Consider the following 21818-nt stretch of genomic DNA (forward strand, 5'->3'; position numbering starts at 1 on the left):
TTTCTAAAAGTGTAGGGGAAGTAAAGGGAGGCTTAAAGAGAATAACAAACATGCTTATTATTTACGATACACTGATTCTACTGTACAGTATCTGTCAATGCAAAAAAGGCAACATATATCAAAAATCTAGCTAAACTGACATTTAAAAAAACTAGAGTTTACTACAGAATATTACAGTACTTGCTATAGAATTATGTAGTAAACTATAGTGTACCATGGAATACTATACTACACACTGAGAATCCTTTGATCATGTTTAGTTATTGCTATAGAATTGTGTAGTATGCTGTGAAATACTATAGTAAATGCTACAATGTTATCTGCAAAAACACGACTGTAGTTAATACTACACTAATGTCCGCAAAAATACTACAGTCCGCAAAAACAGAACAGCTTTTTTTACTATAGTAAATACTAAAGTATTTAATTGCCTATACTCTGCCCATTCCCTTCCCCCTTTTCCCAATTTGTTCCACCCATAAGTGAGAAACCTACATGCCAAGTGTAGACCATATAATGGGCGGCAGGTAGCCTAGTGGTTAGTGTTGGGCCAGTAACCAAAAGGAATCCCAGAGCTGACAAGGTAAAAAATCTGTCTTTCTGCCCCTGAACAAGGCAGTTAACCCACTGTTCCTAGGCTGTCATTGTAAATAAGAATTTGTTCTTAATTTACTTGCCTAGTAAAATAGCAACAACAATATATATATATATATATATATAAATATATATTAGTGTGTTCCCTTTCAGGATAATAGAAAAGAGCAGAAGCTCTGAACTATTGGTTCAGACCCCAGTCCTACCTGCTTAGAGGTTATGATAAATTATTTGCTCTTTCAGTATTTCTCCACTAGGTTTCTTCAAGGAGAAAGACCTCCACTTCTATGTCAAAGCGAATAAAACAATAACGCTATAGTAAATACTTCTGTAATGTCCGCAAAAACACTACAGTAAATACTATGTCTGCAAAAACACTACAGTAAATACTATGTCCGCAAAAACACTACAGTAAATACTATGTCCGCAAAAACACTACAGTAAATACTATGTCTGCAAAAACACTACAGTAAATACTATGTCTGCAAAAACACTACAGTAAATACTATGTCTGCAAAAACACTACAGTAAATAATATGTCTGCAAAAACACTACAGTAAATACTATGTCTGCAAAAACACTACAGTAAATACTATGACTGCAAAAACACTACAGCATGGGGACGTCTGCTCTTGGTTAGATGAATGAATCATGTGTTTCAGGAAGACAATAAAGTGGGATGTATGTAGCCTACAGCTTTCTCTCTCCTCCGTTGACAGGTTTTGACAGCAGTGACTTGAGGGACAAGTGTGTGTGAATGTACTCATCACTAGCTATAGAATAAGGATGCATGTCCGTATCTGAACTGCCTTTTCTTCCACTGTATTCCTGTTGTAGATGATCAGTCTTCCGATAATGAGAGTCTAAAGAAGAGGATTGTTTTCTCAGTCACTCTAAGTAATCGTCCCATGCATGGGAGCGCAAAACTACAAAACAAAAAAAAAAGCTAGCATGTTGGTTGTGCAGTGGCTGCTGAACCATAAACCTATTCCCAGATCTGTTTGTGCTATCTTACCGACTTCTTGTCACTCATTGTAAATGATTTAAGGGCTGTGTCCTAAATGGCACCCTGTTCCCTACATATTACGCTACTTTTGACCAGAGACCAATGGGCCCTGGTCAGAAGTAGTGCACTATATGTAGTAGGGTGCCGTTTGGGACACGGGAAGGAGTTGGAAAGAGAGCAGAAATAGACTGGCACCCAGGATCGCTAAACCATAGAAACAAAAGGAAAAGCCTGATGGAGGTATAGCTAGCAAGGGAAGCTTGCACGGCTTTGACTTTGACCAATGTCAGTGTGACTATTTCTGTTCTCTTTCTTTTCCTTTCTGCTCGGTTTGATATCAGTTCTTACTTACGGGCCTGGATTGCCATTGCCTGAGATGAAGGCTCGTTTTAGCTTAGAGACGGATGTAGGCTACAGTGTCCTGTACTGACAGTAGAGGTGTGTATTACTTTGTGTTCCAGATAAAGTGGACGAGAACATGCCTCCTCAGAAGCCTATGTGGGAGAACTCCAATGCTGACGTAAGGGTCGCTAACACAGTCAAGTCACGGCCCAACAGCAGGTGCTTCGCCATGAGCCCCGAGATGAATGTAGGTATAAACCCTACCGTCAGTGTACATTTTGTTGGCTGCGTGGCACAGGAGTGAGACCAAATTTCCCAGGTTTTCCCAAAATCAGCTGGGACTGAAAATCCAACTGGGAATCAATAGCCATTTTTTGAAAAACTGTGCATTCTGGATTTTTTTTAAAAGTTAGTGCTCAGATAATTCTGGTGGCTGCACCATTGCCTGTTGGAAGTTACTGCTCTATTCTGGCTGGTAATATAAATGCATGATTGGCTTCCTTTGTTAGACGCTGTACATGGCCCTGATGGGAATTGCATTCCCTGATTTGCTTGGTCTCAGAAGAGTATATGAAGGTTGAACAGCTTCTTGTTCTTTGTTGTCCTTCATTTCCTTCACAAGTTTATCTGCAACGCTGAGGACTAACAAACACAGTTGGATATTGTTGATTTAATGTACCTCGAAAATACCTCTGTAATACTATGTAGTAAAGATCAGTCCAGGCACCCATTGTCTTCTCTCTGCGTTGCAGTCCATGTGTGAGAGCCAGGATATGTCGATGCAGACCCAGACCCAACCCAGAGAGCCAGGCAGTCCCAGAGGTCGAGGACCCTACCTGGGGGTGCCTAACAGACAGGGGACCATGAGACGACAGAAGTCCATAGGAACATCTGGTAACTACATATCAACATGTTTCTGTCAAGGCTAAATATTGAACCTGCATACAGTACATACTGTATGGTACACACATGCAGAACCAATGTGTGGACACACTCACACACACACACACATGCACACATCTGTGGGTGAATCCCTGTAATCGACAGAGCAAAATAATGAGGAAATTACCTTTTTGCACACACACCCTTGATGGTTTCAATTGTATACAGTGCCTTGCGAAAGTATTCGGCCCCCTTGAACTTTGCAACCTTTTGCCACATTTCAGGCTTCAAACATAAAGATATAAAACTGTACTTTTTTGTGAAGAATCAACAACAAGTGGGACACAATCATGAAGTGGAACGACATTTATTGGATATTTCAAACTTTTTTAACAAATCAAAAACTGAAAAATTGGGCGTGCAAAATTATTCAGCCCCTTTACTTTCAGTGTAGCAAACTCTCTCCAGAAGTTCAGTGAGGATCTCTGAATGATCCAATGTTGACCTAAATGACTAATGAGGATAAATACAATCCACCTGTGTGTAATCAAGTCTCCGTATAAATGCACCTGCACTGTGATAGTCTCAGAGGTCCGTTAAAAGCGCAGAGAGCATCATGAAGAACAAGGAACACACCAGGCAGGTCCGAGATACTGTTGTGAAGAAGTTTAAAGCCGGATTTGGATACAAAAATATTTCCCAAGCTTTAACGTTATGTTTGGCGTAAAAGCAACACAGCTGAACACACCATCCCCACTGTCAAACATGGTGGTGGCAGCATCATGGTTTGGGCCTGCTTTTCTTCAGCAGGGACAGAGAAGATGGTTAAAATTGATGGGAAGATGGATGGAGCCAAATACAGGACCATTCTGGAAGAGAACCTGATGGAGTCTGCAAAAGACCTGAGACTGGGACGGAGATTTGTCTTCCAACAAGACAATGATCCAAAACATAAAGCAAAATCTACAATGGAATGGTTCAAAAATAAACATATCCAGGTGTTAGAATGGCCAAGTCAAAGTCCAGACCTGAATCCAATCGAGAATCTGTGGAAAGAACTGAAAACTGCTGTTCACAAATGCTCTCCATCCAACCTCACTGAGCTCGAGCTGTTTTGCAAGGAGGAATGGGAAAAAATGTCAGTCTCTCGATGTGCAAAACAGATAGAGACATACCCCAAGCGACTTACAGCTGTAATCGCAGCAAAAGGTGGCGCTACAAAGTATTAACTTAAGGGGGCTGAATAATTTTGCAAGCCCAATTTTTCAGTTTTTGATTTGTTAAAAAAGTTTGAAATATCCAACAAATGTCGTTCCACTTCATGATTGTGTCCCACTTGTTGTTGATTCTTCACAAAAAAATACAGTTTTATATCTTTATGTTTGAAGCCTGAAATAATTTCGCAAGTCACTGTAATTGCCATCGATGTTTTGTAATTCATCATGCGTTTTTCTTTTTCAGGAATAACAGAAGAGGAGACCCCTCAGTTTCTGACCCCTCCCATGTTGAAATTCACCAGGAGCCTCTCCATGCCGGACACATCAGAGGACATCCCACCCCCACCCGCCATCTCCCCTCCATCTCCCCCTTACAACAACGCCCCCAACCCCCAGGGCAGAGGCTACGGCATCATCAGACACTCTGCTCCTAAAGGCACCGCCCCAGAGCGAGGGGACCTCACCGCGGGTGGCAGCGATGGGTGGAGGGAGCAGGGGGGTATGTACTACAGAGAGCCCCAGTCGGAACAGTACCAGTCTGAGGACCACCAACAGGGAAGCCACAGCCCAGGCCAAGGCCTCACAGCCCAGCAGAGCTTCCTGAACCGCAGGGCCCAGATCCCTGAGAACCCCTACTCAGACCTGGGGAAGATGGGCAACCTGGGGCTGTTTGCCCCCAACAAGCCCCAGAGGAAGAAGGGCATGCTGGTGAAGCAGGACAAGATCGAGGACAGCCCTGAGAAGATCTGCACCATCAAAATCCCAACCATCATCATCAAGGAGCCGTCTACATCCAGCAGTGGTAAGAGCAGCCAGGGCAGCAGCATGGAGATAGAAACTGGCGCCCACGACCACCCGGGACAGCTCCGGCCCGACGACGGACACAACCCCAGCAGCCCCTTTGCCACGGCCATGGCGGGCGCCGTGCGAGAGCGCGAGAGGAGGATGGTGGAGTCTCACCAGAACTCCCCATCCTACAGGTTCACCGACCAGGGTGACGAAGACTCGCCTCCCGCCCCAACCCCTCGCCTCCGCCACTCCAAGTCCATCGACGAGGGGATGTTCAGTAGTGATGAACGCTTGCGCCGCATCATGGCCCCACCTGCCTCTCTCCTCAACATCCCCAAAGGAGGAGGCAATGTGACCAACTTCAATACCTCAGAGCCCAACATGGTGAGGGAGCCACTCCACACCCGCACGGGTCACCACAGCCCGGTCAGTCTGCCAAACAAGACCTACACCTCCAGCAGCGGACACTACGTCCACCCAGTAACTGGGAAGCCTCTGGACCCTAACTCCCCTCTTGCACTGGCTCTAGCTGCACGGGACCGGGCCATGAGAGAGCAGTCCCAGCCTCTCCCACTGAAGACTGAGCTACCCAAACCTGACCTGAACAAGCCTCTGTTCATCGACACTAAGCTAAGGACTGGCATGGATGCGAGTTTCTCCGCGACGGCCACCATGGGTCGACCAGGCAGGGCAGGGCTTCGCAGGCAGATGACCGAGGCCAAGTACGAGACAGAGTCCAAATACGACCACCCGCTGGCTAAAGACCAGGACAAGAGTCTATCCCGGCCTGAGAGAGAAGAGGAGAAGAAGAACATGTTGATAGACAACGTGGACACGTCTCAGCAGAAGTCTGCTGGTCTGCTGATGGTTCACACCACTGACGGAGCCAGGTCTGAGGAGAACAGCCTGTCTGAGGGGGACAGGGACGGGGCAGTGAGTCCGGACAGCACCCCCAGCGAGCTCCGGGATCCCAACCAGCCTAACACCTCCAAAATGTCCTCCCCTAACCCCCATAACTCCCACTCTATGGGCCCTGGTCCCAGAGGTAGTAAGACCATGATCACCGTCACCTCAGTAGATGAGCCGGTCAAACTCCCCTTCGGCATCCCCCCTCCGCCCTGCGTTCCCTCTGTTGACATCGACGATGACTTCTTCGCTGACCCACTGCCACCGCCGCTGGAGTTTGCCAACAGCTTCGACATCCCAGAGGACCAGAAGGGGGCGATCGCTGAACTACTCAAACAGCATCGAAACGCTGGCAGAGCCCCATCGTCTCTCGCTCCCTTCTACCCCCATCACGGTAACACCCCAAGCCACCCTGACCAGACGATGATCAAACGGCCTGCAGTGCTCACTAACTGTATGCCCCCCAGCTTCACCCCCAACGCCCTGGAGAGCTACGAGCCTATCAGTGACTCTGGGATCGATGTGGAGCCCGACAGCCGCAGTAGTGGAGACCCTCAGATGGAGACTACGAGCACTGTATCCACTGTGTCCAGTATCTCTACGCTGTCGTCAGACGGTGGTGAGATGCTGGACAACACTTGCACAGTCTATGCAGACGGACAGGCCTTTTTGGTGGACCGGACCTCAAAGCCAAAAAACAGGCAACCTGCCGCCAACAAGAGTAATGCACTTTACAAGGACCCCGCCTTGATGGATAGAGAAGAGAACCTGAGAACTTTCGGAACGCCCTCCTCTGTCCCGCCACCTCCCCCCGGGGCATGCATCCACTCAGAGCCCCCCAGAACACCAACGCAAAGGACCTCAAAGCTGTGGGGAGACCCGCCAGGCTCTAACCCCTATGACATGCAGAACAAGGACAAGACACCAAAGCCAGTGGATGGGATAGACTCTTTTTCCTCAGGATGTAGGACCGTTTTTGGATCAAGGTAATCTTTGTTTTTGCTGTGTGTGTGCATGCCGTGCATGTGTGTGTGTCCGCGTTTTTGTGTGTGTGTGTGTGTGTGTGTTCTACCGGAGAGCAAAAAGAGTTGCCTAGCAACCTAATAATGAGAGCAGCAGCCTTGAGGAGTAGATGAGCAACAACGTCATGTCAGTCTGATTATCATAGAGACCCAACCGCCACAGCGCTCTCCTTGGAAGGAAGGGGTGAGCCATGTGTCACTGTGTGTGTCACAAGCAGCACGGTTCAAAATAGCACAGAGGCTACGTCCCAAATGGCACCATATTCCCTATTTAGTGCGCTACTTTTGATCAGGGCCTGTAAGGAAATACGGAGTAGTGTTCAATTTGAGACCCACCCAGAGTCTCTTTAAACCCGGGGTGGATGGTGTGTGTAACCTGTCTCTTTATCATCTATCATTTCAACAAACCCAGAGTATGTGAAATATCTATGAGCAGCCGGGGCTCTCTCTTCAGTTAACCCTCCTCTTCATTCCTCTACCAGTCATGTCAGTTTACTAAAGTAGAATGGCGTTGTAGACTAGAAGTGTGTATACATTGAGGCTCCAACAGATGTAGGCTATGCAGTGTTGTGTGTGTGCGATGTACGATTGTAGCCTGTAATTGTGTGGTCGGTTTTTGCCAGTGTGGAAACGTATTTATGTCACCAGCTTTGTGTCGGCTACACAGGTTTCTCTCTGTACGTTTGTTTATTTGGTGTGTGAATAGTTGCCGTTTGTCCGTTTGTGTAAATTGCATATATCTGTTTTGTACAGTAGGCTACCTACCTAAGCCTGCGTGGCATTTCTTAGACACTGCGCGTTCCTCACCACAGCAGTCCCCTGTGATAGCAGCACTTATTATGGAAAGCTGCCGTTATTTACAGAGCAAACCAGACGAGGCTAACCCTAAAATGCATGGCTATACCAGCAAAGTTCTGCTTGTGGTGGCTACAAGCTGAATATGCTGCAGAGCAGAGCACATCCCTGCCGTGTGATCTGAGTGAGACATTAGGTTAACCTGATTCAACCGGATTCAAAGTGTGAATAGATGAATAGCATAGAGATCTTCTGACCCTTTCAAAATAATGGCTGTCACTTTATATGGGAAGAAAAACACAGTTCGTTCATTTGGTATTTGGAATGAATTCCCCACTTCCTACTTACAAAGGAGTGAATGCAGTATCTCTTTTGTTTTTATTCTTAACTTATTTTACTTCCCTCTCCTCTGACACAAACAAACAAACAAACACACACACACACACACACACACACTCAAACACACACTGTAGCCTACTCCCATTCTGCAGTTTTGCAGGAGTTGGTGTAGTATAGTTTTATTCTCCAGTAGGTCTGTCAGGTCAGGCAGGTCAGGTAGACTACTTCTTCCCGTCCCCTCGCAGGAAGAGAGACATCAAAGCGTCCGTCTCTTACTGGCCCCGTCAGAGCAGTCCGTGAGGGAGGGGGAAGGATTAGTGGATGAATGTATATACTATGTACTGTGTTTGTTTGCATCCAGGTGTGGTTGTGGAATATTTCAGTTTGTTTGTCAGGCTGACTTAGCGTCTCTTACTAATGTTTAAGTTCAATATTTTCTGATAAACAACACCCTCTCTCGTCCTCTAACCTGGTGCGTTCTGTAATTTCTGTAGGGGTCCAGACGGTGGGTCCCTTGCCTCAGGTACACTGCGGAATACCACAGTCACTTTTGCTGCCCAGCTCGGCTCGAGCGTGCCGGCCCCATCTCCAAAACGAGAGACAGAGAGTCTCCCCCACCACCGAGCCCCCAGCCCCATCCTCTCTCCTCCAGACTCAGGCCTCGGCTGTGCCTCCTCCCTCCCCGCAACCTCCCCCACCCTCTCGGATGTGTTCGGCCTGCCCACCCCCCCTCTCAGCCTGGGCACGGGGAGCAGCCGCTCACCCTCCCCTCTCACCCTCATGCAGGCCGTCTCCAACAAGCCTTTTGCCACCAAGCCGGTTCTGATGTGGAGCAAGCACGATGTGGCCGACTGGTTGGAGAGCCTAAACCTGGCAGAGCACAGAGACACCTTCATGGACAACGACATCGAGGGCTCCCATCTGCCCAGCCTGCAGAAGGACGACCTCATAGATCTCGGGGTGACCAGAGTCGGCCATCGGATGAACATAGAGAGAGCTTTGAAACTGCTGATGGACAGATGAGAAGAGAGGATAGAGGTCTCTCAGTCTCCAACACGACAACTTCACATAATAGTTTTATTTACGTTGACTTATTTCAAACTATACTTACTGTATAATTCTTATGACGATGCTTGTTTTGTTGAAACTTAGAAATATCCTCATGTATCCTGAAGAAACTGCAACTTGAAACAGCACTGCAGTTTCCTGAATAAGCACAAAAGTCCCCCAGGGTGGGATAGAGTGATCCCAGGTGAGACACAGCCGCTCTGTCAGTAGAAAGTAAGGAAGCAGACACACAGGGACCTGGCTGCGATGTGAAATACACTACAATATCAAACAGAACGGCAGCCTAATCACTACGAGACTTAAGGACTTTTGAAATCAACCCCATTTGAATGCAAAACCAGAGTCAGCTCTGCAGGGGTTTCATTTTCTATTGTATCTCTGTTAGAAAGTATGTGAACACTGATCTCTTCAGGAAAAAGGGTGGGAATCTGCACTGCACAGGGCCGGCACTAGAACCAATCAGTTGGCCGGGCACACTTTTTTTTTACGGGACCTCCTATGTGTGTAAGTGCTTGGCCTCAAGGTACCCCCCTCCCCCCCTCAAGCTAAATTGAGCATTCATTTAATATATGCTATTGCCAAAATAATAATTTGGCTTGTGTTTATCTTAAGTAACATTAGAATACAACAAATATGTTTCAAAAAACACAAGAGCATTTTCATGCGTTTATGTTACTGTGGGATACAGTATGTAAAAAGCTGAAAAACACGACGACAAAAAAAAACATCCAAATTCAAGTGTTCAATAAATTGTATTCGTGGAGTGCCTTTGTTACAACTATGAAACAGAAAGCATAGGTGTGGGAACGCGGTAACAGCTTCCTTTTTATGACAACAAAATAAAACGCACCCCAACCACCAAGACGCGCGGTGTGCAGTCAAACGATGAAAACATCAGTAGCCTAAACATATAAGCGCCAAGTGTGCTTGATAAACAGTGGAAATCATCACAAAGCAATAATGGCATTTTACAATGGATATACAGCAAGTGTCGATGACAGCCGTAAGAAATGGTCAATTATCAGTTGGAGAATGTCCACCTCATATAAACAACGACAGCGCTTGAGCCCTGCTCTTTCAGTGACGACATTTTGTGCTGCTATTTGGCCTGTAGCATTGTCACCGGCTTGTTCTTTTCCAAGCGGTGCCATCCCTTCCTCTCTCCTGTCTCACCCTTTTACTTGTTGGTGGCGCAGGCACCTGCTCAGTGTGCACCATTCTGGCTTTTTTTTTGGCCTTTACGCCTCGGAGGTGTAGATTCAGCCTGAGGCTCAGAATCAGAAGAATAATCATCAGAGATTTCATCGTGATTCATTTTTTCCCCGCCATCTGAATCGTTTTCCATTCAGATTTTGTAGCAACGCTTGCCATTTTACATTACGCACGCTCTCGCTGTTTACTCCAAGTAGGCCAGACTAGGACTGAAAAGACTGCTTGGTTTCGGTGAACTGATATAGGGTACATACTATTTTGAGGTTATAATTAGAATAGATCAATACAATAGAATGTTCCGCACTGTTCTTCATTCACAATTGGTGATTATATAATGATGTATTGTTCGCTTCCCCTCGCTCATCAACTCACCCATTCCCCACATCGTGCTTTACTTCGTTTATTGAATCTGTTGTATGTGTGAAAATAGTTTCAGTATAGTTTAGGTTCAGATTCGAGACCGTTATCGGGGTGGTTATCAACTGGGCATGGCACTTATCAACTGGGCATGGCACTATCATGAGAAGAAGGGGAGCAGGCCCTACTGTCGGCAGGGCAGTAGGCAATTGGGGAGAAAAAAAACATGATAAAACTGGTTCTGTTTGATTCTAACAACAACAGTGTGATTTATAGACTTATTTAGGAAAGGTCAAGGACGAAAGGGGAGTAGTGCATGTTTTAAATGAATGGGCAGTCCAAATGACCGCTTTAGCGGTGCTTGTGTGGGTTTTTATGGTAAAGACATTTAGCTGTAAAAATGTATGACCTTTTAATGTGGCATGAACATAACCAGTCATGATGTTTTCATCCGATTGTCCAGCAAATCACTTCAAGAGATAGGTTACCTTCGTGCATTCGTCCTAAAAAAGCATCCGAGTTAGCGAGACAGCGCTCCTCTGTCTTACTCTATGTAGCCCATGTATCTGATGAGATCTGGCAACAAAAAACAGAGAGAATGACATGCCATGCTCTTTAATTCCAGACACCGTCACATACGTGGACTGCACCTACTGAGACAGAGGGGGCGCTGTTTCGCTCTCTCGGATGCTTTATCTGAGATTGATGCTGTCTTTATGTCGGCGCGCGTCTCGGTCAAATAAATTATACGCCACAGTGGACGCGTTATAATACCCATAAAAGCTGTGTAATTCCCCCACGGACAAGGTGAGTTTTATCAATATATTCGCCTCAATTTAATATAATCAATGTGAAAAGCTAGTTATTGAGAAACATTTACTTGTCCGGAGAGATTTGCGCGGTTTATACGAAGTAGTTCTAAAATCCCAGACACAAAAATTAATGGTGACAAAAAATGATTTCAACCATTTCCTGGTTTTATGACTTGTACTGTGTTACTCAATAGGGCTTAGGGGGCGGGCCATGGCAATTGCCCATAACGCCGGCCATGGCCCTGCAGTGTGTGTAATTCATTTTTCTCTCTCTCCCTTTTTACCGGGATGTAGTTTGATTTGAGGGACAGTGCAGTGTTTTCTCAGACGAAGGTATTGCACATTTCTACTCCTGAAAGGGAGATCACATCAGATGGATTACAAAATAGGTACAGTAGCAAGTTGTTGCCCTTAGATTTCACTTGCCATGTTTTCAACATACTTTCAAGTTTTAATATTTGTTTGTAGTTATGTTTTACTTGAGGATGGAAAGTGGAACACAATACATATTGAAAATGTAAATTCAGTTTATAAATCATTATACTGTCTTCCACAGGAAGCTGAAATGTGTGCCAACAGCTCTCCCTACTGTTGTCTCCTGAACATGACATGGCAGAGAGAGCAGAGCTTGGCAGTCAGGGCTTTCCAATCGTTATCACCAACCATCATCCTTTCTTTCGCAGTCTTCTATGTCCTCTGAGAGGAATAATACACACATTATCACATTAGGTTATTACTATACCCTGAACTGATGTTTACGGCTTTGGGATTGAAGACTCAGGAATGGATTACCCTAGTTCAACAGAGTAGCAGGGATGGGGTCCATTTCATTTCAATTCAGGAAGTAAAGTGAAATTCCAATTCTACATTTTTCTCATAGAGAAGCATTGAAGAGAATGTCCGTTTACTTCCTGAATTTAAAAGGAATTTAAACCAACACTGCAGAATAGGCATGTTTCTGAAGACGAACATCAGTCACGTTTATGCAACGATGAGAAAAAGTAGGCGAACAAACACTAAAGCTGGAATTTCCTTTTCCCCTTCCCCTAGAATAGGAATAGTTCAACTTGTTTGGCAATCGAAGAGAGGCAGATACCTCTAAGAATCAAGTTGCTAGAAATGTTGTATGATTATTGAAGTATTAGAGATAGTATTTATTCTATGATGGTGTTTTGATGTGTTTCGTTGATGAGGAAGAAAGTTGTAGATACCCACAGAGCTCAACATGCTTCTTTTTAGAATTAGGTGATGCTTTTAGGGGGGATTTTTACTCCCAGTGACTGCTGTTCTGGAACATATGGGAGCCACAGGACATTTGCTAAACCATGTGCCATTGGACTTCTTTGACAGGTCTCTTTTATACAACACGTCTGAAACTGGCCAAATCCAAAACAGTATCACCAGAATAAGAATGTCCTGAAGTGCAGCATCATTTCCCTCCGTGTTCTCAAGGCAAAGTCTCCTCATACCATCGCCAGTCCAAAAGGGCAGGGATTCGCTCATCGTAATGTTGATGAGTTTAAATGTAATTTACTCTCTCCACTGTTTTTACTTACTGAAACGGTCTGAGGTGGTATTTTCCACTCAGTTTGCAGTGTAAACTTCTTGATATTGAACCCCCCCCCAAAAAATGAGGGTGCTAGCTAAAATTCTAACATCAGTATTTACGAAACATTCTTTTGGATTGACATCCGGGGGGGGGGGGACTGATGACTGATGACTGTCTGACTTTGTAAAACAAAAAAAGTTTTTAAAAAGTGTGATGGTCCGCAATCAAAAGGATGTTGCCTAAAGCATACTTAATGTGTACGGTATTCATCTACGACTGTCCGATGACTGTAGTATGACCTCATAACAGAAAAGTTCCAGTGCGATAGGCTGTAGAGGGGTACTTGTCACCTGTCAGTTGTCACTGTTGACACGCGGGCACACGTTGAGATGAGATCTTATGTTAAGAACCATAGGAACAAGAAAGAGTACAGTATTTTTTTGATTACGCAGAGATATTTAATGTTAGGATGTATTCCTATCCGTGTTGTTGCCATATCAACCCTGAGCTGTGGTTAGGTTTTCCAAAAAGAAGAGAAATATGGTTAAGAAGCAATATAATATAAATTCTGTTTCAAGTTGTTGTTTTTCTTATTCTTTTCCAGGGGGATAATTATACATGTAACAGGATTTCAAGTCTCTCTATTTTTAAAATTGATATAAATAATTGTGTTATAATCCATATTCCTATAGAGCATATTTGAAACTTTTAGCAATTGATAGTCATGCATTTACAAAGCCTCTGTAATTATTAAAAGCTGATATAAACTGATTTGCATAGTTTTTTGCATCACGTGTGTATAAATGAAGATTCTCAGGCTGTACATTTCGACACTATTTGCTATAGAAAGCGTTATATGACCACTATATGACCGAGAGAAAATCACACCACTTGAATGTGACATTTGATGTACAGTAGAGTTGACGGCTGCACGTTGCACTGAGGTCATGTACAGGCCTAAAGGCCTAGTAGTGAAGCTGACTAGACCTATATACTTAATAAGGCATCTGAAGCTCATTTTAAAAGCTACTTTTCCTTACTTTGCCCTGTAGGGCCACCGTAGTATGCTGTCAATGGAACATAGCATAGCAATCCAGACTGAATTCTGCTTTATTTCAGGTTTATTTCACTCCACTGGGAAACAATGGTGAAATGTAGTACAATGCAGTCTGGCTACATTGGACATGTTAAGATGCCGTAAACCGACAGGCATCAGCTCCAAACGTTATGTCCTCTTGTTTTATTCTTCATAGATACAGAATCACTCTGCTTTTTGTCAACGTCCTTTTCATGCTATATATGTTGCTGTAATTTTATGCGACAAATAATTCATTTACTTTAGAGAGAAATTCATATTATCGCGATCAAAGGAACATAAGTATTTGTAACTGCACTTTCCCCTAAGTTCACAAACCAACATTTTATGGAGGTTAATAAATGTAATATTGCGCAATATTTGATCACATTGATGTTGTATTGCTTTTTTGTCTTGAAAGGACATGTCCAATGGTGCTCCATGTTTGATTGACAACTGATACAGTGGGTGTTGCAATGACTTCTAACGACGTGTTCAATTATTCTGGTTCCAGATCCGTTTTGTGCTGCCTTGCCGACGCCTATGGTAAATCATATGGTCGCTTTGTATCTCTCAATAGTCCTGTTTTATACCTGGTTCTAACTTGTCTCCTTTGTCCTGATTTTGTCCACATTCTGATTGTGCCCACATTTTTTGACCGGTGGGGACAATCAGAAGACACGTTGTGATCTGATCAACCTGCCCACCTCCGGGAGGTAGTCAGACGCGCATTGTCTGGATATCTTACGAGTGTAGACAGAGAAACAATTTAAATCATCATTATTCCACCCTCTAAAATCACTTACAGGTGGCACCATTAACTGATTACATCAATATTTGTCTAACAATAAATAAATAAATATTATTTTGAAGAAATAGCTGTGAAATAATTTGCATAAAGGAAGGGACCAGGATATCTGGTCACAATGCAGACACAGTGGACGGATAACAGACACATTTTAATACCATGTGTAGACACATTTCTGGAAATGTGGGCACAATCACAATGTAGACAAGATCAGGACAAAGGACCCATATTAGCAACAGGTATAAACAGGGCTAATGTTTGGCTTGAAAATGATTATCGGAGTTGGCAAGACAGCCAAAACAGATCTGAGATCAGCCTAGTGTTCAATCATTTAGATATATGGATGTGATGCAATCCACAGGAGGTTTGGACATACGTCATCATCTCCACTACCCTTGCAGCTTGATCAAAGGTACGATATACAGTACTCCACTCACCCAACCTAATCCTGTGCCAAAGTTATACCTTCTGATATACTGAGCTGTTGCTATTGTAGTGTCTCTCCAATGATGCCTTTTAAATTATCTCAGGATTACACTTTTGTCCAATATTAAGCTAGTATTTGGCAGCAGGTGTGTGTGTGTGTGTGTGATCTAATATTATTCTGCTGTAATATACATTTTAGTGTGACATTTGTTGATTTATAATTATTTTAATTGAAGGATAATTACTCCTTGTGTGAGCACCTGGGTAATCGTCCATTTGGAGCCAACAGAATAATTATATTCTGAACTCTATCCTTCTAGAATTAGGTGCCCTTTATATAGATGAAGAATACTGCCCTCTAGTGGTTATCATGATTCTGAGAAATTGCCCCTGAATGCCTTTTAATCCATCATTACATTTTTGCACAAATTAGGAGAGAAGAACTCAATCCTAACGGAAGATATCGCACAGATATAGGCTACACTGAACAATAGGAGATTGTTTTTCCTCACAAGGCATTTGCTTTGAAAGTACATGCAAATTCAATTGCAATTACACTGTAATAACTTATGAATGTAGCTTTTTTTGGGGTGAACCTCTTGAGCCACTGGAGGGTTCCAATCAGGGACCTGGAGTGGCCTTGGTCAGTGGTTCTGCTGGCACGAGGTACACACACACACACACACACACAAAACACACACACCCTGCAGGCCAGTCATCCCTCAGTGGTCATCAGGTCTCTAAGGACAGCTGCACGTCCAGCTGGGGTTCATTAAACTGGACGCCCATTGTGATAATGTGAGAAAGTTCCTTTATATACCCAATGGGTGTACATACACACACGTACACATATACACACACGTATGCATGTACAAATGCATACACAATGCATGCATACACACAAACAGTACCAGTCAAAAGTTTGGACATACCCACTCATTACAGGTGTTTTCTACATTGTAGAATAATAGTGAAGACATCAAAACTATGAAATAACACATATGGAATCATATAGTAACCAGAAATTGTTAAACAAATCAAAAATATATTTTATATTTGAGATTCTTTAAAGTAGCCAACCTTTGCCTTGATGACAGCTTTGCACGCTCTTGGCATTCTCTGAACCAGCTTCATGAGGTAGTCACCTGGAATGCATTTCAATTAACAGGTGTGCTTCTTAAAAGTTCATTTATGGAATTACTTTCCTTTTTAATACGTTTGAGCCAATCAGTTGTGTTCTGACAAGGTACGGATGGCATACAGAAGTTCGCCCTATTTGGTAAAAGACCAAGTCCCTATTATGGAAAGAAGAGCTCAAATAAGCAAAGAGAAACGACAGTCTATCATTACTTTGAGACATGAAGGTCAGTCAGTGCAGAACATTTAAAGAACTTTGAAATTGTCTTCAAGTGCAGTCGCAAAAACCATCAAGCACTATGAAGAAACTGGCTCTCATGAGGACCGCCACAGGAAAGGAAGACCCGGAGTTACCTCTGCTGCAAAGGATAAGTTCATTAGAGTTACCAGCTTCAGAAATTTTGGTCCAAATAAATGCTTCACAAAGTTCAAGTAACAAGAAATATCTCAACATCAACTGTTTAGAGGAGACTGCATGAATCAGGCCTTCATGGTTGAATTGCTGCAAAGTAACCACTACTAAAGGACAGCAATAATAAGAAGAGACTTGCTTGGACCAAAAAACACAAGCAATGGACATTAGACAGGTGGAAATCTGTTCTTTGGTCTGATGAGTCCAAATTTGAGATTTTTTGGTCCAACCGCCTTGTCTTAGTGGGATGCAGAGTAGGTGAATGGATGATCTCTGCATGTGTGGTTCCCACTGTGAAGCATTGAGGAGGAGGTGTGATGGTGTGGGGGTGCTTTGCTGGTGACGCTGTCTGTGATTTATTTAGAATTCAAGGCACACTTAACCAGCATGGCTACCACAGCATTATGCAGCGATACGCCATCCCATCTGGTCTGCGTTTAGTGGGACTATCATTTGTTTTTCAAGAGGACAATGACCCAACATACCTCCAGGCTGTGTAAGGGTTTTTTGACCAAGAAGGAGAGTGATGGAGTGCTGCATCAGATGACCTGGCCCCCACAATCACCTGACCTCAACCCAATTGAGATGGTTTGGGAACTCCTTCAGGACTGTTAGAAAGGCATTCCAGGTGGAGCTGGTTGAGGGATGCCAAGAGTGTGCAAAGCTGTCATCAAGGCAAAGGGTGGTTACTTTGAAGAATCTAAAATATATATAGTCCTGTTTTATACCTGGTTCTAACTTGTCTCCTTTGTCCTGATTTTGTCCACATTCTGATTGTGCCCACATTTTTTTACCGGTGGAGACAATCAGAAGACACATTGTGATCTGATCAACCTGCCCACCTCCGGGAGGTAGTCAGACGCGCATTGTGTCTGGATATCTTACGAGTGTAGACAGAGAAACAATTTAAATCATCATTATTCCGCCCTCTAAAATCACTTACAGGTGGCGCCATTAACTGATTACATCAATATTTGTCTAACAATAAATAAATAAATATTATTTTGAAGAAATAGCTGTGAAATAATTTGCATAAAGGAAGGGACCAGGATATCTGGTCACAATGCAGACACAGTGGACACAACAGACACATTTTAATACCATGTGTAGACACATTTCTGGAAATGTGGGCACGATCAGAATGTAGACAAGATCAAGACAAGGGACCCATATTAGCAACAGGTATAAACAGGGCTAATGTTTGGCTTGAAAATTATTATCGGAGTTGGCAAGACAGCCGAAACAGATCTGAGATCAGCCTAGTGTTCAATCATTTAGATATATGGATGTGATGCAATCCACAGGAGGTTTGGACATACGTCATCATCTCCACTACCCTTGCAGCTTGATCAAAGGTACGATATACAGTACTCCACTCACCCAACCTAATCCTGTGCCAAAGTTATACCTTCTGATATACTGAGCTGTTGCTATTGTAGTGTCTTTCCAATGATGCCTTTTAAATTATCTCAGGATTACACTTTTGTCCAATATTAAGCTCGTATTTGGCAGCAGGTGTGTGTGTGTGTGTGTGTGTGTGTGATCTAATGTTATTCTGCTGTAATATACATTTTAGTGTAACATTTGTTGATTTATAATCATTTTAATTGAAGGATAATTACTCATTGTGTGAGCACCTGGGTAATCGTCCATTTGGAGCCAACAGAATAATTATATTCTGAACTAAAAATATATTTAGATTTGTTTAACACTTTTCTGGTTACTACATGATTCCATATGTGTTATCTCATAGTTTTGATGTCTTCAGTATTATTCTACAATGTTGAAAATAGTAAAAAATAAAGGAAAACCCTTGAATGAGTAGGTGTGTCCAAACGTTTGACTGATATTGTACATACGGACAGACATACACACACACACACACACATTCACACATGAACACACACACGCACACCCTGCAGAGGAGTGGAAAGGAAACATATTACCAAGACTAATCTGTAATGTGTGTACACAAGAGGAGGGGAAACCAATTAGTGTGCATTTATGTAGAAATTATAATACCGGTTGAAACTGCATTAAACAGCTGTAGGGCTAATTTGTGATTCAAATGAGCCACTTGAACCAATCTCAACCATAGAGATCTAGTTTTTCACCTATAGGATATTCATGGTCTCAATATTCTCAACAAAATTAAAGCACTGCCTTTTAATTTGATTAACCCGGTTTTTACTGTGTATGTTGAAACCTCAAAATTATTTTACTTAAGGATCCCTAGACTGTTTAAAAATAGCAGAAAGCCTACAGTTTGTTTTGGTGAGAGAGCTGTAGTCTATCATGGGCTTCGTCCCAAATAGCACTCTATTCCCTACATAGTACACTACTCTTGACCGGCGCTGGTCAAAAGTATTGCACCATATAGTGAATAGGGTGCCATTTGAGACACAGTCCATGATGTGCGTGAGGAGGTGGTCGCAGAGTCACGCTAGCATTGGTCATTCTAAGTGACCTTTGACCCGAGGCTGGCCCGGCAGTCTCTGGAGGCTGGCTGAACTCTGCCAGATCACTCTGTGTGTTCCTACATCCACATCCAGCTGTTTCGAAGGACTCACTTCATCACTAACCCATCCTCCTTCAGAGTCCTTTGGGACAATGACAGGAACATAGAAGGCTCTCAGAGTTAGCTCACTCACTGCAGTGCTGGTTTTTATAAGGCTGTAGGTTGAAAACACGGAGTTTACAAATCCATTTGTCAAAAAAATGTATATCATCAGTAAAAGTAATGTGACTGAAGCAATATCCTAATGCAGGGTTCCCCAACTGTTGGACATAAAACACTGTAAGAAATGCCAGCAAATCAGCTCCAAGTGATTTCATTCTGGGAAATTGGTTCCAAGGTATTCCCTCACATAATAGAGAGATCTACTGTATGTGGTCGTATACAAATGTAAGCAATGTTTGAAATGATTATGCTTTCGTCAAATGTTATATATGTCCGGGGCGATCAATTGTCTGTCAACAAATAATATGTCATTATGATCCAGCTCAAGAAAAAAAATCGGCCTGCGGCTGAATCTTGTTGACGATCCCTGCCCTAATGTTTCCACTTCCTGTGTTTCTCATATCAGCAATAAAACTCCCCCACCCCAACCCATTTTTACATTGACATTTTTGTAATTTAACAGATGCTCTTATCCAGAGTGGCCTACCTTTGTGCAATTCTCTTAAGATGGCTAGGTAAGAAGTCAATCGTAGCAAGTACATTTTCCCTCAAAATGGGTACAATAGTTATCAGCACGCATTGACACATTCACCCCTTTACACATTCACAACCCCCAACAATAACATGTTTAAATATGACTTGGAGACAATGGAACAATCAACCTTCAGTCGGTAAAAATGGATTTTGGTTTATTCAGTGAAATAAAATGAAAACGTTGAAATATATGGGTCAGCATATTCACATTCATCTCGAAAACAAACAGCTGATAAGCGAACATACTCTACTGGTTAACATGGTCCCACGCCACAAGTTCAGACAACAGATGTTTTTTTAGTATCTGGAAAAAAAGAAGGGGGAAAAAAAAAAGAGTTATTAGTCATTTATATATAGCATCCCATGCTTCTATTTCCAGGCAGTGAAGTAAAGACTGGTGGAAAATAAACCGAATGGATAGAGGTTTAGGAAACAATATCTATTTCAACATTATGAGGTGAATTGACGAGTTATTTGGACAGATTAAGGAGAATAATGTGTTGGGTGGTAAGGTGGTATACTTTATTTTAAAATCAGTCACACACAGGTGACTGACTGCCTGCTGGTCCCAACGTGTCTAATTTCACATTTTCTTTCAACACGGACACAGTATATCTATTATGAATTAGGTTTTAAAATCTTAGCCCCAAATTATAATAAACCTATAGTCTTAGCCATAAATCATGTATCTAACTTTCAACGGCTGAGTTTGTTTACACTGGCAGCCCAATTCAGATTTTTTTGCCTAATTATTGCCCTCGTTTCCGAGAGCCTTCCTAGCATTACAATCATCGTTAGAACCTTCTTACGATATATCTTTAGTAGCGCTGGTGTTTCCCAGAGCTCGTAATAAAACCCCTTTGCACATCTGCAAGGGATTTTTACCCTATCAATATCGACACATGGTCAAATGACGCACTTAGCGAACGTTCTCTCCACTTGCTTGTTTGGGAAACACTTAAAAAGTTGGCTCGTAAATAATGATACACTTTATTCATAGAAGTTATCCACTAAAGATATAATCAAGATTTGTTTATGCTGTCTGTCTGACTGTTACTACCGATAACTTCAGAACGAAGTTGACTACAAATCCAAAGTTGCCAAAGTATTTGCAATTGTTACAAACAAGTGAAGGGCAAAATTATGCTTCAAATGAATACCGAGGTGATTACATCACATTTAGGCCCACATAGTCAGTTGAGTTCTATTTTGCGACTAGGCTACTTAAATGCTTTGCCTAAATGGGTTTCATAATGTGTGACAACATGTGCGCAATGATGTGCCCAATATGTGATTTAGTGCATTATTATTGGGTAAGCATCATAAACCACCTCAAAAGACATAGGTGGTAATATCTCTCTAGGAGCTGATCTGTCGTCAGTATTGTGGAATCATTTTAATGTTACTGAAAGATCCGAATGGATAAAGCTGCTTTTCTTTCGATCCTATCATTATCGACATATGTTTAATGACGCACTTTGCGAATGTTCTCTACGTGCTTGCTTGGGAAACACTCTTAAAAAGTTGCTTAGTAAATAAGGATGCATATGGTACGATCATTGTAATGCTTAAATTACATTGCAACTGGGAAACATGGCCTTGATTTGATTGGCCATTCGTGGAAAAAGATCAGACTCACGAACAGGGAGATTTGTGGGATCTCAAATCTGTATGAGTTAACATTTCTCAACCATATATAAACGATGCATTCTACCTCTACGTTGTTTTACTGATTATATCTGACCTCACAGTTGACCTTCGTGGCTGTAGAATGTGTGCCATTAAACATGAACTATTTTAACTTTCCTAAGGCCTCTGCTATCTGTTTATCGTCACAGCAGACCAGGGTTCAAATA

General features: G+C 42.8%; 1 protein-coding gene across 1 annotated transcript in view; it reads left to right on the top strand.

The window, feature by feature from the left end:
• The window catches only part of shank2b (SH3 and multiple ankyrin repeat domains 2b), a 136089-nt gene extending 122430 nt beyond the window's left edge, over positions 1-13659 (top strand). Inside the window, exons 19-22 of the mRNA XM_090233556.1 lie at positions 2062-2189; positions 2695-2836; positions 4286-6722; positions 8387-13659. Coding sequence (XP_090089682.1) covers positions 2062-2189; positions 2695-2836; positions 4286-6722; positions 8387-8915 — 3236 coding nt within the window. The 3' untranslated portion in view covers positions 8916-13659. The remainder of the gene's footprint in view (positions 1-2061; positions 2190-2694; positions 2837-4285; positions 6723-8386) is intronic.
• Positions 13660-21818: the final 8159 nt, after the last annotated feature.

Source organism: Oncorhynchus mykiss, chromosome 1 (assembly GCF_057628025.1).
Source record: "Oncorhynchus mykiss isolate SJ-2025 chromosome 1, ASM5762802v1, whole genome shotgun sequence".
Classification (NCBI taxonomy): Eukaryota; Metazoa; Chordata; class Actinopteri; order Salmoniformes; family Salmonidae; genus Oncorhynchus; species Oncorhynchus mykiss.